A 12321-nucleotide genomic window follows, 5' to 3' on the forward strand; every position below is an offset into this window, starting at 1 on the left:
TTTCTCTCTTTTGCGATTATTTGTGGTATTTACGATATTTTTGAATAAGGAAAAATACTATCTGCTTGTAATTTCTTAAACTGAATGCATTCCCAAAAATATCGCAAATATCACAAACAATCGTGAAAGAGAGAGAAATTGTAAAATAAAGAAGGGTCAAATTCTTAGTGTTTTTCTTTTTTTTCCAAAAATATTGCAAATATCACAAACCATCGTGAAAGAGAGAAAAATTGTAAAATAAAGAAGGGTCAAATCCTTAGGCCGCTTCTCCAATAGTTAGAATTTTGGCGTAAATTTTGTAAGTGTGATTAAAGAAAGAGAAAATAAAGTGGAAGAAAAAAAAGAAAAGGAAAAACAAATAGAAAACAATATCTGACAAAAATAAAAAATAAAAAATAAAACCGCAACTGATGCCCATGGTGGGCCCCACCATTTACCTGCAAAATCTCCTATTTGCATGAAAAAAATTTCATAATAAAACACTACTTCCCATTTGTTTAAAATCTGATGCCCAAAATGGTTAATGGGAACGGCCTTAGTGTTCTTTTTTGGATCAAATACGTAGTAAAAAAATAATATATATATATATATATATATATATATATATAAAATAAAAAATGCACGTAACATTCCAATGGCATCCCAATCAACACTTTTAAAAGTTTAATTACTTTTTTAAGAGGTTCATAAAGCCCTTCCCTTTATACGGGAAGTGGTGGGTTCGAGCCTCAATAAAGGCAATATTGATTCTTGTGCTTTAATAGGTTGAGAAAGTAATTATGAACAGATAATGCATTATAATAGAGTCATTAAAGTTCGATAGCTTGATAGCTTAATTGTTATTTAGCTAAATAGTTCAATGATTCATTTTTACCTTTTCCCTAAAATTAGTTGTTCTCAAACAGAGTTTGATACAATGCCAAATTGACTGGTATTACGTTTAACTGTTCCATAGCAAAACGAATTTACTGAAAGCATTTAATTTTCCATATGGCAAGTCTAGTCCAGAGTCTAGACGATACAAGAAACACAATACATTAACAAAAGCGAGCATGAAGAACAAAACCAAAGTATCTTTTCTTTTGCCGTGGAAAGACGATCTAATAATACTTAAGAGCTCCTTTTTGCAATTCGAATCCCCTCTTCATTGAGAGGCCCAACATCATTAAAAGTCTGTCCGCTCATCTGATCAGACCCCTTCAGCGTCGCCGCCGTTTTCCCCGCCGGCGTCTCATCGAAACTCTGTCCGCTCGTCTGATCAGACACCTTCACATCCACCACCACCCTCCTCGATCCCCTTCCTTCTCCGCTCTCGTAGTTCGATTCTTCGTAGGTATGCTTTGGAGCCAGAGTGTCCTTTATTTTATCCTTCATCCCTCCAATTGCTCCCAGGATTCCACCACCATTCCCACTATCCTCTGAACCACCTCTGTTCAATCAAAAACCAAAATCTTCATTATTCACTGCCATTTCATAAACATAAATAATTTTAAGGAAAGAAATTCACCTGCCAACCTCGTACCCCTCGTCCCAGTGTCTACCTTCATCCTTGAGATACTCCTTCTTAAGCTTCATTTCTTCTATTCTCCTCCTTGCAGCCTCCTCCTCCTGTTTCATTTCTTCCATTCTCCTCCTTGCAGCCTCCTCCTCCTGGAGAAATTAAATTTCACAATTCTTTTCTAGATCGATTCGAATTAAATGATCAAATGGTGATTGATAATATAATATATTCATCTATAAAACATTAATGTTGGATACAAAATATGTCTACTTAAAGAATTGAAGATTTATTCTAACATAAATAGTTCTGAGACTTGAGAGCTATGGGGAATCGGAAGGCTATAAACGGCTCACCTTGGCGGCTTGGCTAGTCGCCTCCGCGTTCTGCTTGGCGGCTTGGGCCGTCTCCTCCGCCTTCTGCTTCGTCTCCTCGGCCTTCTGCTTGACGGCTTCCCCAGTTTCAGCAGCCTTTTGGTTGGCGTTATCTCTCTTTCCCACGATGAAACCCATGGCCCGCTTTGCGGCGTCGGCGGCTGAGTCCTTCAGCTCGCCCAGCTTTCCAACCGTCGTGTCCTTCCCTTCTTTCGCTTTCTCCGCCGTGTAATCCTTATACTCTCCGGCTTTCTCCATCGTTTTGTCTTTCGCCTCTTTCGCTTTGTCAACCGTCGTGTCTTTAGCTTCTCCCGCTTTCTCCGCCGCTTGTTTCGCCTTATCCGCGGCGTAATCTCTGTATTCTCCGGCCTTCTGCATCGCGCCGTCTTTCGTCTCCTTAGCCTTCTCGGCAGTGTAATCTCGGTACTCAGCCGCTTTCCCCGCCGCAGAGTCTTTGGTCTCCTTGGCTCGCTGAGCCACATTTCCCGCCGTTTCCTTCGTGGCTTCTGCAGCTTCGTTGGTTTTTCCGGTGACGGCGTCCTTGGCGTGGCCGAGAGTACCTTGAACCGACTTGACAAAGCTGCCGATCACGCCGGGCTTTCTCTCCTCCTCTTCTCGGACTTGGCGCCGATACTCGTACCCGGCTGCAGGCGGCTCGCACTCCAATACTGTCTTGCACTCCCTCCTTTCTTTGTTAAATTCACTCAGCTCGTCCGCCGCCGACCTAGCCTCGGCTTCGGCTTTCTCCGTCTTCGCCGTTTGCCTTGACGCCATTATAGAAAACTTCACACAAATCTTTCAACTCTCTCTACAATATTTTGCAAGCAATCCAAGCATACTTCTTTGCCAAGTTGATGGAATATATATATATAGTGAAGGGCAAGGATAATGAGGGGATGATTTTAAACGTTTGTTGCCACGTGGAGGAAGAATGTGGTGAAGAGCTGACACGTTGTAAATAACTGAGGAGAGGTGGCACCATAGCATACTTGCAGATTAAGTAAAATGCCAAATAAGAATAAGCTGATAAGCAGTAGTACGTACCACGAAGTCTCCGGAAGCTGGAGGCGGTGGAGATTAAAGTTTAGAAAAAGTGTCAAATACCTCAATTAACTTATTGCTTTTGTGTAATTAGTTCATTAAATTTAAAGTGTGTAATTTAATCATCAAATAAGAAAAATATGTGTAATTAGAATATTGTTCTAATTTTTTTATTTTTTATTTTAGTTCAATTTGAGCTAAAAACATTTTAATATTGACTCCCAACTAGGTAGAGGAAAATATAACTCTTAATACATACATGTAAGTAATATAATCGGATTTTATCGAAAAGTTTTTTAGAAAACGTTTCAATTGCACAAATTTTGCTTCTTTGATGGTTCAATTATACACTTTTTAAGTTCAGTGACCCAATTACAAAAAAAATAATAAGTTCAGTGGTCTATTTGACATTTTTTTCTTGTCATAAGATAAACTCGATGTCATCACCTGAAAGTGTGAAAGGAGTAAAACTCACTTTAGAGGTTTATTTATAATAATGAAATAAATAATGTTTATTTAATCAAATATACATGTGTATATATTTATATATTTATTTTATTTTTTAATATTTAAGCATTGATATACATACATACATACATACATACATATATATATATATGATAGAACTAAATTCATCCATACATTCAAGTGTATAACAACATATGTATATGGTAGAATATGGAAAAGAGTTTAACTCAATGTTGCCCTTCCATTCATTGTTCTTGAGTTGTTTAGAGAGAAGAGAGAGCATGAGAGCTTTAGAGAGAAGAAGAGAGGGGAGTCAAAAGTCCCCTAAAGTGAAGGGTTAAGGCCTATATATAGGGTTAATAATACAAGTACCTAATACTGGAATACACGCATAAATTACGGAGGACGGTATTTGTCGGGGTATATTCCTTATCAAGTAGCCTCCCAGTCCATATCCTGACGTCGAGCCAACGAAGAAGGGCTTGGGCTGGAAAACCTGTCCATACAGCCCGCAACTTACGGTGGTTGCCTCGCTAAAAACCTTAGGCCAAGAAAAAACCCAATGGGAAAAAATCTTAGCTTAAGAAAAAAAGAGCACAACTTTAAGCACAGTCTTTTGGACTATACGGGTCGTTCGAACTCTACCGATCGAGGGATCGGATTTGTGATACGATTGAGAGGTTGAATTTACCGATCTAGCGACCGGATGGTCGGGAGGTCGAACCTAATATCGATTTAGGGATTCAAAATTTCTAATAAAGGGATTGAATTTACTCGAGATCTATGGATCGAGTCTCTAACATGATTTAAGAGGCCAAGTTTTACCGATCTAGGGATCGGGCTTTACCAATCGGGGGATTGGATTTTTAAATGAGATCTAGCGATTAAGTCTTACCAATCAAGGGGTTGGATTTATTCGAGGCGGAACGCCGACCTAGCTGGCTGAATTTCCTACCTCGTAGGGCTTAATGCCGGGAATTGGTCCCAAGCTAACTGTGCCGGTGACAGCGATATGATGCCGACCTAATCGTGCTTACAACGTCGGTGGTGGTAATGTCGACCTAACCGGACATAACTACCTACTACGTAAGACTTATATCGAGATATGATCTCGGGTCGATGGTGGCAATGCCGACCTAATCGGGCTTAAGGCGCCGGTGGTGGTAATGCTGACCTAACCGTACTTAATTACTTACTACGCAGGGCTTACACCGAGATATGATTTCAGGCCGATGGTGGCAATGCTGACCTAATCGGGCTTAAGGCACCGGTGGTGGTAATGTCAACCTAACCGGACTTAATTACCTACTACGCAGGGCTTACACCGAGATATGGTCTCGGGCTCATCGTGCCGATGGTGGCGATGCCAACCTAGTCGAGCTTAAGGCGCCGGTGGCGGTAATGCCGACCTAACTGGACTTTGCACACGACTAATCTATATATATGACCGTGTACAATTTACAAAGCGAGTTAAAAATTTTACAAGCTTTAAAAGGTTTAGCTTCGCTTGCTTGCAGCTTCGAATAAGTGGGTTCAAGCGTTTGACAGAGTTCATGGATCTTAATAATCGCGAATGGGCATCTTACTCCCAACGCCCTATGATCGGGCGCCTTGCTCCTGTAGTAGGCATTATACACCAAAAAGATCGGTCCGAGGACCATAATGGCCACCTTGCTCCCGTAGTGGACACTATACACCCAAAAAGATCGGTCTGTGGACCATAACGGGCACCTTGCTCCCGTAGTGGGCACCTTGCTCCCACAAATTGGTTCGAAGACCGTAACGGGTACCTTGCTCCCCTAGTGGGCACTATACACCAAAAAAGATCAGTCTGAGGACCATAACGGGCACCTTGCTCCCGTAGTTGGTACCTTGCTCCCACAAATCGGTTCGAGGACCGTACTGGCACCTTGCTCCCGTAATGGGCACTATACACCCAAAAAGATCGGTCTGGGGACCATAACGGGCACCTTGCTCTTGTAGTGGCCACATTGCTCCCACAAATCGGTTCGAGGACCGTAACGGGCACCTTGCTCCCGTAGTGGGCACTATACACCCAAAAAGATCGGTTCGAGGACCATAATGGGCACCTTGTTCACGTAGTGTGCACCTTGCTCCCACAAATCGGTTCGAGGACCGTAACAGGCACCTTGCTCCCGTAGTGGGCACTATACATCCAAAAAGATCGGTCAGAGGACCATAACGGGCTCCTTACTCCCACAAATCGGTTCGAGAACCGTAACGGGCACCTTACTCTCGTAGTTTTTTCTGACTTTTCGGTCGTAGTGTTTTTTCCGACCGCCTTCGTAATTATACCGGGACATGACCCCATGCTTACAGTGTCGATGGTGGATGGATCAACCTAACCGGACTTATTACATATATATTGCTATTACAATTTTCTAAATATGAGCCTATAACCTATACAATTTACTAGGACTATGCTAAGTTCAGTCTACAAAACAAATTAAATCATGATCTTAAATGTACAAAGCACGTGCCAGATACACCATCTTTAATTTCCATGCGCCTTCGTCTACCACCTCACCCAGGATTAAAAATGACTAATGCATATGCACTTACACATGAGTATGTGTCATCATAAATGTAATTAGTGCATGCGTGACCATTAATTTCCGTTTGCAAGGGATTGCTAAGGAAGAGGTTTGGAGACTTGTTCAGAGCTTGCACAATGCCGGAAGTGGTCTATAGAGATGGTCGGCTGGAGGTGCGCTTGCTCGTTTAGATACTTTGATAGCTTATGTATCGCCTTGAGCACATATACCGCAAGCTCGGGAGGTAGCATGCAGAATTCATTCACCGGGTTTCTCCGATCATGCACGGGGCGAGGACTCACCTACTCGAGGAAATAATTGGTCGGGCTACCCATTATGCAGAGCCTCTGCTTTGAAACGCATCCAATCGGGAGACTAACTTGGGACTCCGATCAAACCCACCAGCCCGGAATCATGATGTCTACGTCACTGCGTGGTGGTAGAGGTTTGAAACATGCACTGCATGCCTTCACGCAACTGAGGTTGAAGTTTCGTTCGGCCACTAGGTGAAGCTATACTGGCTGCATACGAAACGACCAACTTTGTGATGGAAACCGGGAAGTGAATCACGCCAGGGGAAATCTTAAATGATCACAAAGCCGAATGACGATCGGAATCACACACACACACATATATATATATTGAGAATATTATAGTAAATTGATCCATAAAACATAAAATATAACCTTTAACCAAACAAGGTAATATTATATTTCACAATTATCCAAACCAAGCACAACAATCCAACTATTTTACATTTCTAGAATCTCAAATTACCTTCTTGGAGGTGGTAATCTCATTACCTGAGTTATCTGGTGAACCAAACGCCCCTTAGGGTTAAACAAAACCACCAAAATGAATACAAAAGCATTAGTAGTAAAACCAAAATCAAGAAAGATTATGAATATCGTCACGAACACGAATATTGAGTCTTCTAAGCCATATAGAATGAAGAATCATGTGGAAGACATCATAGCGTTTGGGAGGATTGTTAATCTCGAAATGCCTCCTCATCTTGATGCCCCTCATTTGCAACTTCAAATACTCCATCTGGGAAATCCCCGTCAAGATTTTCTTGAGGTTCGGAATATCCCTCACCGGAATAATCACCGCAAACGCCTTCCAGTTCAGCACGTCGCTGAAGGGAATAATGTATCCCTCCTTTATGAGCACGGGGACGCAGCCCATGTAGAGCGCCTCCACCATTCTGGGACTGGCCACTTCGTAGCCGCTTGGGCAGATGCAGTACTTGCTTTTGCGCATCATGCCGTAGTAGGAAAGCCCCTTGGGAAGGTAGCTATGGATTTGGACGTCTTCGTCGCTTTTGTTCTCCCAGTGTTGCATCAGGATTGGGCGTATCGGGCCGTGGAGGCCGCCGGAGTAGAACACCAACACGCTACGCTCTGACGGAGATGGGCCGCCCAGAAGGCCCTTGGTTGTGCCGTGTGGGAGATGGATTTCCGGGATGGAGACGTCCCTCTTGGGGTCGAATCTTTCTGAGGTGTTGGCGTTGCATAGTGCCCGGATGGAGTTGTTGTGTAGGTTTGGTACCGCAAATGAAATTTCTGGCCCCTGCACCATTGCATGCAAATTAAATATTAGAAAAAATGTTGAATTTAGCCCCCTAAAATTTATACTATAAGTCAATTAATTCTCAAAACTTTTGAAAGCTACAATTAAGCTCATCAAAATATTGAAGGCAATTCACTATGATTCCAACAATGCTCCGTCGACTAAAATTGATGATAGACAAACAATCGCCTTTGAAGAAGGTGATCAACAACTAGCTAGCCTTTTAAGAAGATGATCAGCAAGTCACCTTCTCTGCTTTAGCGGTAGCCAACAAGCCGTTGCTTGTTCCTTTTGCGCCTAATTCTAATTTTCAGCTGCTAGCACTATTAAGTAAAGGGAAAGAGTAAATTGCTTTCCTCCCTCCAATTATATGCGCTTCTGGGGGGTTATCAAGCTTCAGTCGGTTATCGCGTTTGATTCCGGTACTCTTTTTATTTATAACAGCAACAAACTCACCCCGAATAAGGGGAATTTTTTCTCAAAAAATCTTGCTCCAATCTGACCTAGCTGGCGAGCGATCCCAGTTCGCGACAGAGAACAAGACAGCAAGCGAGCGGTGTAGCCAACCAGAGCCTTGACAGTGAGAACGACAAGGCCATGACTGGCTGGTCACCTTCTTAAAATAAAAAAAAATTAAAAAAAAAAAAAAACGAGGACAATTTATTGGTTGTGGGAGTACTTTGGTCTAGGGCTGTCAAAGGTAGGGCGGGTTAGGGCAACAAAAAAGATGGCCTGCAAAATAGCGGGCCTAACTAGCCTAGCCCGCGCAGGCTAACCAGCACGAACCACGTGCCAGGCTTATTAAAAAAAATTAAATATGCATATATATGTTACACAACAAGGCTGTACTACTTTGGTCGTCGAAGTCTCTCGAAACTATAGTGACCTGTTATTAGACCTGGCAATTATGGACACGACCCATTAACACGACACGAAATCGGACACGAAAATAACGGGCTAGTGTTTAGTCTTAATGTGCCCCGGGTCGTTAATGGGTTGACCCTTTAAGGACCCGTTATGTTTCGTGTCTCAACAGATTAACCCGTTAAACCTATTAAGAACCTATTTAACCCGTTAATATTATCATGTTAACCCGTTTACACGAACCCGTTATACAAACCTGTTTATAACCCGCTAAAAACCATTTTCATTTAGGTAAGAATCATTGTCATGAACATGACTAAGGATGAATTTACTACATTAGGCCAAGATCCTACACCAATTATTGATGTTCAACAATCTCAAATTTGATTTTTTATTGTGTTCAGTTTTATTTAAAAGTTAGTATGGACTTCTTTAATTATGATTTTTGGATGTTATTTTATCATTTAATGAATGTTATAAATTGAATATTTTTTTAGTTTGTTTGATGGATTGAATTGTTGTTTTTATTTTTTTTAATTATTTTTTTATTTTTTATGTAACTTAACTTTAAATTTTAGTTTTTTTTTTAATATATTAATAGGTTTCGCGGGTTGAATTGGGTTTCGTGTCGACACTACACAAAACATGTTAACACGTTGTGTCTATTGTATCAACCCGTTTAACACGTTAACAAATCGTGTTCGTGTTAAAAATTTGAACGCGTTAACCTTAACGTGTCGTGTCCGTGTTTAGCCTTATCGTGTTCGTGTAATTATCGTGTCCCGTTAACGAACCGTGTACACGAATTGCCAAGTCTACTTGTTATTACTCATCAATAACTCATTAGTGGACTTAATTAACATGTTGATGTGTTTAATTATAACTTTTAAAAGTGTAGAAACCACTCACTTGTCCAATAAAGTTTAAGGACTTTTAACCATGTTTCCTCTCTTCTAAACATAATGTTTAATTTAAAAATATTAAAATAAGGGAGTAGATATATACATACCCAGTCATGGCAAGCAACCATGAAATGATCAGCGCCAAGACTCCGATTCCAGAAGGGGTATTTATGGGCAATAACGTTAACATAATCGAAGGCAGTGTTCTTCATTTCAGTCCAGCTATGGGATTCACGAATAAAAACCACATGCGTCAACATGGTAACGCTGATGGGGAGGAAGAAGAGATGAGCCTGGTTTGGGTCAGAGGTTCTGAAGGGAGTGATATCCATTGCCTGAATGAAATAGCCTTCGATTGCATAGGTATGCATGCATGGACCAAAGTGAAATACTGGGGGATCCCCTTCCTTGTACACGTACACCTTCAGTGTTTTCTCCATTTCCAAATAGCTCCTGTCATGTTTTCCATGCATGCAATGCAATTTTAAGCTTTAATTTCCACTCAAACTTATTTAGGAATGTGTGTTTGTGCGTTGTTCATGTGGCACGTCTCCCACTTGATACCTTCCTTCACTTGCAGGAATTAAAGTTAATCTTAGCTACACTTTGACACTGGAAATTATATATAGTATTATAATAATAGGATTCTTTGTACTATAATAATCTTAGCTAAACCCTAAACCACACACCATGGATAAATTTTGTAACTTCAATCCCAATTTATTATTTATGTGGGGTCAAAGAAAAAAAAACCCCAATTTATATCGGGCAAATGAGTGTGGGCAAGCAACAAACAGAGTCTTTTAATTGTTAAGGTAATAAGGCCCACTCCACACAATCGCGTACCTACAAATTTACATTCTTGTAGTTCTTTACCAACTAAGTTCAAAAGATAAACTTTACTAAAAGCGCACTATAAAATATGTGGTGTGGGCTTCAAAGATAGTGTGGAAACTCAATTGTTAAGAATAACTTTAATTTATAATTAATTTTTCTGGCCTCCCATTAACTAATTTGGCACACCCAACAATATTTCAGCTACTAAGGTAGTTTTTTGAAAACTACTAATTAAGGTAGTTAATTAGGCATATATATCATATTGTCACGAGGTCAAAATTCAATTCTTAACCCAAAGGTAAAAGTGTCGCCTAAAAAGACAAAGGAAAAATACAAGTTTGAAAAGTATGGAGAAAATGTACCTGTGAAAAGCCGAGGCATTCCAGTACATAGGACCATTAGGTATGAAGTCGTCATCTTTTGCTGGGTTTCCCCTTAGTATTGAAGCTCGAGATCGCGCAAGTCCAGCTTCCAACATCTCTAACTTGCTGTACCTTCTCAATGATGATGATGATGATGTTTCCTGTATTCAACAATTACCCATCAATTAAAACGTTGTAAAGTTAAAGCAATGGATCGGATTAGAGCTCCAGCCAAATTGGTGAGAGAGTTTATTACCGAAATGGTCCCTCGACTATTGCGAAATTACCAATTTGGTCCTCGACAATTTTTCGTACGCAATTAAGTCCCTCGAGTTTGAAAATTTTAACTAATTTGGTCCTCCGTTTAGTTTGCCGTTAAAATCGGGACCAAATTGGTAATTTTGCTATAGTCAAGGGACCAAATTGGTAATTTTACTATAGTCATGGGACCATTTCAGTAAAAAATTAATTACCAATTTGGTCCCTTAACTATAGAAAAATTACGAATTTGGTCCCTTGACTATAGTAAAATTACTAATTTGGTCTCGATTTTAACGGCAAACTAAACGGAGGACCAAATTGATTAAAATTTTCAAAATCGATGGACTTAATTGGGTACGAAAAATTGTCGAGGACCAAATTAGTAATTTCGCAATAGTCGAGGGACCATTTCGGTAATAAACTCTTGGTGAGATTATATATTGACTTTATAATCATGCGCTTTAATTAAAAATTTACTTAAACTGATTTAACATGATACTCTGCATTAGTTATGAGCAAGCTAAACTGATTTATTTTTATTTATTCTGTCATGTCAAGAGGTGTACCATACTCATTTGAGAGATTAGTTTTTTTTTTTTGTTTTTCCAAGCAAGAAAGAGGGGATTCGAACTCCCTCATTTGAGAGATTAGTTTTTTTTTTTTTCCAAGCAAGAAAGAAGGGATTTGAACTCCGAATTCAACCTCTGTTAAGGGACGAGAGTGCACAGTCATTCTGGCCAACCAAGTTATAAGTTGTGAACTGATGTAAGATGCTATTCCATATTAGTTATGAAGAACCTAAGCTGATTTAGCATACTAAGATCAGGTTTTGCACTCCTTTTAAGTAGTGACATGGTTTCAGATTTCCTGGTAACTCAAAAAAGCAGTAGAAAGTTAAAATAAGAATTTATACCGACGAATTGTTTGGACGGAAAGTTTCTTGTGCCTGGGGAGTTGAAGAGCCATTGAAGACCCCACCGCGGCCGTGTAGGAAGGGAGAAGCGAAGAGCCAAAAGGAATTCCGAGGGCCGGAGAAAACCGCCAAACCCGCCACCAGAAAAAGCGGCATCATAATCCACAAAAGCCTAAAAGATGATGAGAACGAGGCCGCCATCCTTTCTTCAATTCTGATCTCTATCTCTTTCTGTCCTCTCCTTTTTGTTCAATCTGTGAGGAAACTTGTAGGGAAAGAGAGAATAAAGTGAGGGGAGAGCAAAGTCTAGTATAGTAAATGAAGCATGGACAGCGTTTTTGTGATGGTCAGATTTCTCATGCAAAAATGAAAACAGGATCCATGAAATAAATATGGTATATATTTTTCTGCATTGTATATTAATGCGTTGGCATTAAAGTTAACCATCAATCGTCCCGCGTACCAAACAAGGTCGAATACTCTTCCTTACAAAAATTTTACAATGTTTATATATATATATTATTACAAACAAAAAAAATAAGGTAAGAAATATATTTTTAATTTTTTATTCCATATAAATTGCTATATATATGTGCTATCTATCTACCATCTACAATTTACATCTCTATCTACATTTACAAGCCAATAAAGTTAAGATTAAAAAATGTTGATTT

The 12321-nt window shown here is 40.1% G+C and overlaps 2 protein-coding genes across 2 annotated transcripts; both read right to left on the reverse strand.

Annotated features, from left to right (window-relative positions):
- Positions 1-907: 907 nt before the first annotated feature.
- Positions 908-2703, reverse strand: LOC116028826 (late embryogenesis abundant protein ECP63). The gene is made up of 3 exons (XM_031270654.1): positions 1855-2703; positions 1508-1650; positions 908-1429 (listed from the first exon to the last, which is right to left on the reverse strand). The coding sequence occupies exons 1-3, from the start codon at positions 2644-2646 to the stop codon at positions 1111-1113; spliced, it is 1254 nt and encodes a 417-aa protein (XP_031126514.1). The 5' UTR covers positions 2647-2703; the 3' UTR covers positions 908-1110.
- Positions 2704-6623: 3920 nt separating this feature from the next.
- Positions 6624-12109, reverse strand: LOC116030563 (probable glycosyltransferase At5g03795). The gene is made up of 4 exons (XM_031272854.1): positions 11648-12109; positions 10474-10634; positions 9382-9727; positions 6624-7508 (listed from the first exon to the last, which is right to left on the reverse strand). Exons 1-4 carry the CDS (start codon positions 11846-11848, stop codon positions 6825-6827), a joined length of 1392 nt encoding a protein of 463 aa, XP_031128714.1. The 5' UTR covers positions 11849-12109; the 3' UTR covers positions 6624-6824.
- Positions 12110-12321: the final 212 nt, after the last annotated feature.

This window comes from Ipomoea triloba, chromosome 9 (genome assembly GCF_003576645.1).
Source record: "Ipomoea triloba cultivar NCNSP0323 chromosome 9, ASM357664v1".
NCBI classification, from domain to species: Eukaryota; Viridiplantae; Streptophyta; class Magnoliopsida; order Solanales; family Convolvulaceae; genus Ipomoea; species Ipomoea triloba.

Excerpts from the sequence above, each read along its gene's own strand:
- LOC116028826 (XM_031270654.1), bottom strand. The coding sequence starts at position 2,646 with ATGGCGTCAAGGCAAACGGCGAAGACGGAGAAAGCCGAAGCCGAGGCT. Across the intron at positions 1,651-1,854 it reads CGACTAGCCAAGCCGCCAAG|GAGGAGGAGGCTGCAAGGAG; the intron begins GTGAGCCGTTTA and ends TAATTTCTCCAG. Across the intron at positions 1,430-1,507 it reads GAGGGGTACGAGGTTGGCAG|AGGTGGTTCAGAGGATAGTG; the intron begins GTGAATTTCTTT and ends TTGATTGAACAG.
- LOC116030563 (XM_031272854.1), bottom strand. The coding sequence starts at position 11,848 with ATGGCGGCCTCGTTCTCATCATCTTTTAGGCTTTTGTGGATTATGATG. Across the intron at positions 10,635-11,647 it reads TCCGTCCAAACAATTCGTCG|GAAACATCATCATCATCATC; the intron begins GTATAAATTCTT and ends TGTTGAATACAG. Across the intron at positions 9,728-10,473 it reads AATGCCTCGGCTTTTCACAG|GAGCTATTTGGAAATGGAGA; the intron begins GTACATTTTCTC and ends AAAACATGACAG.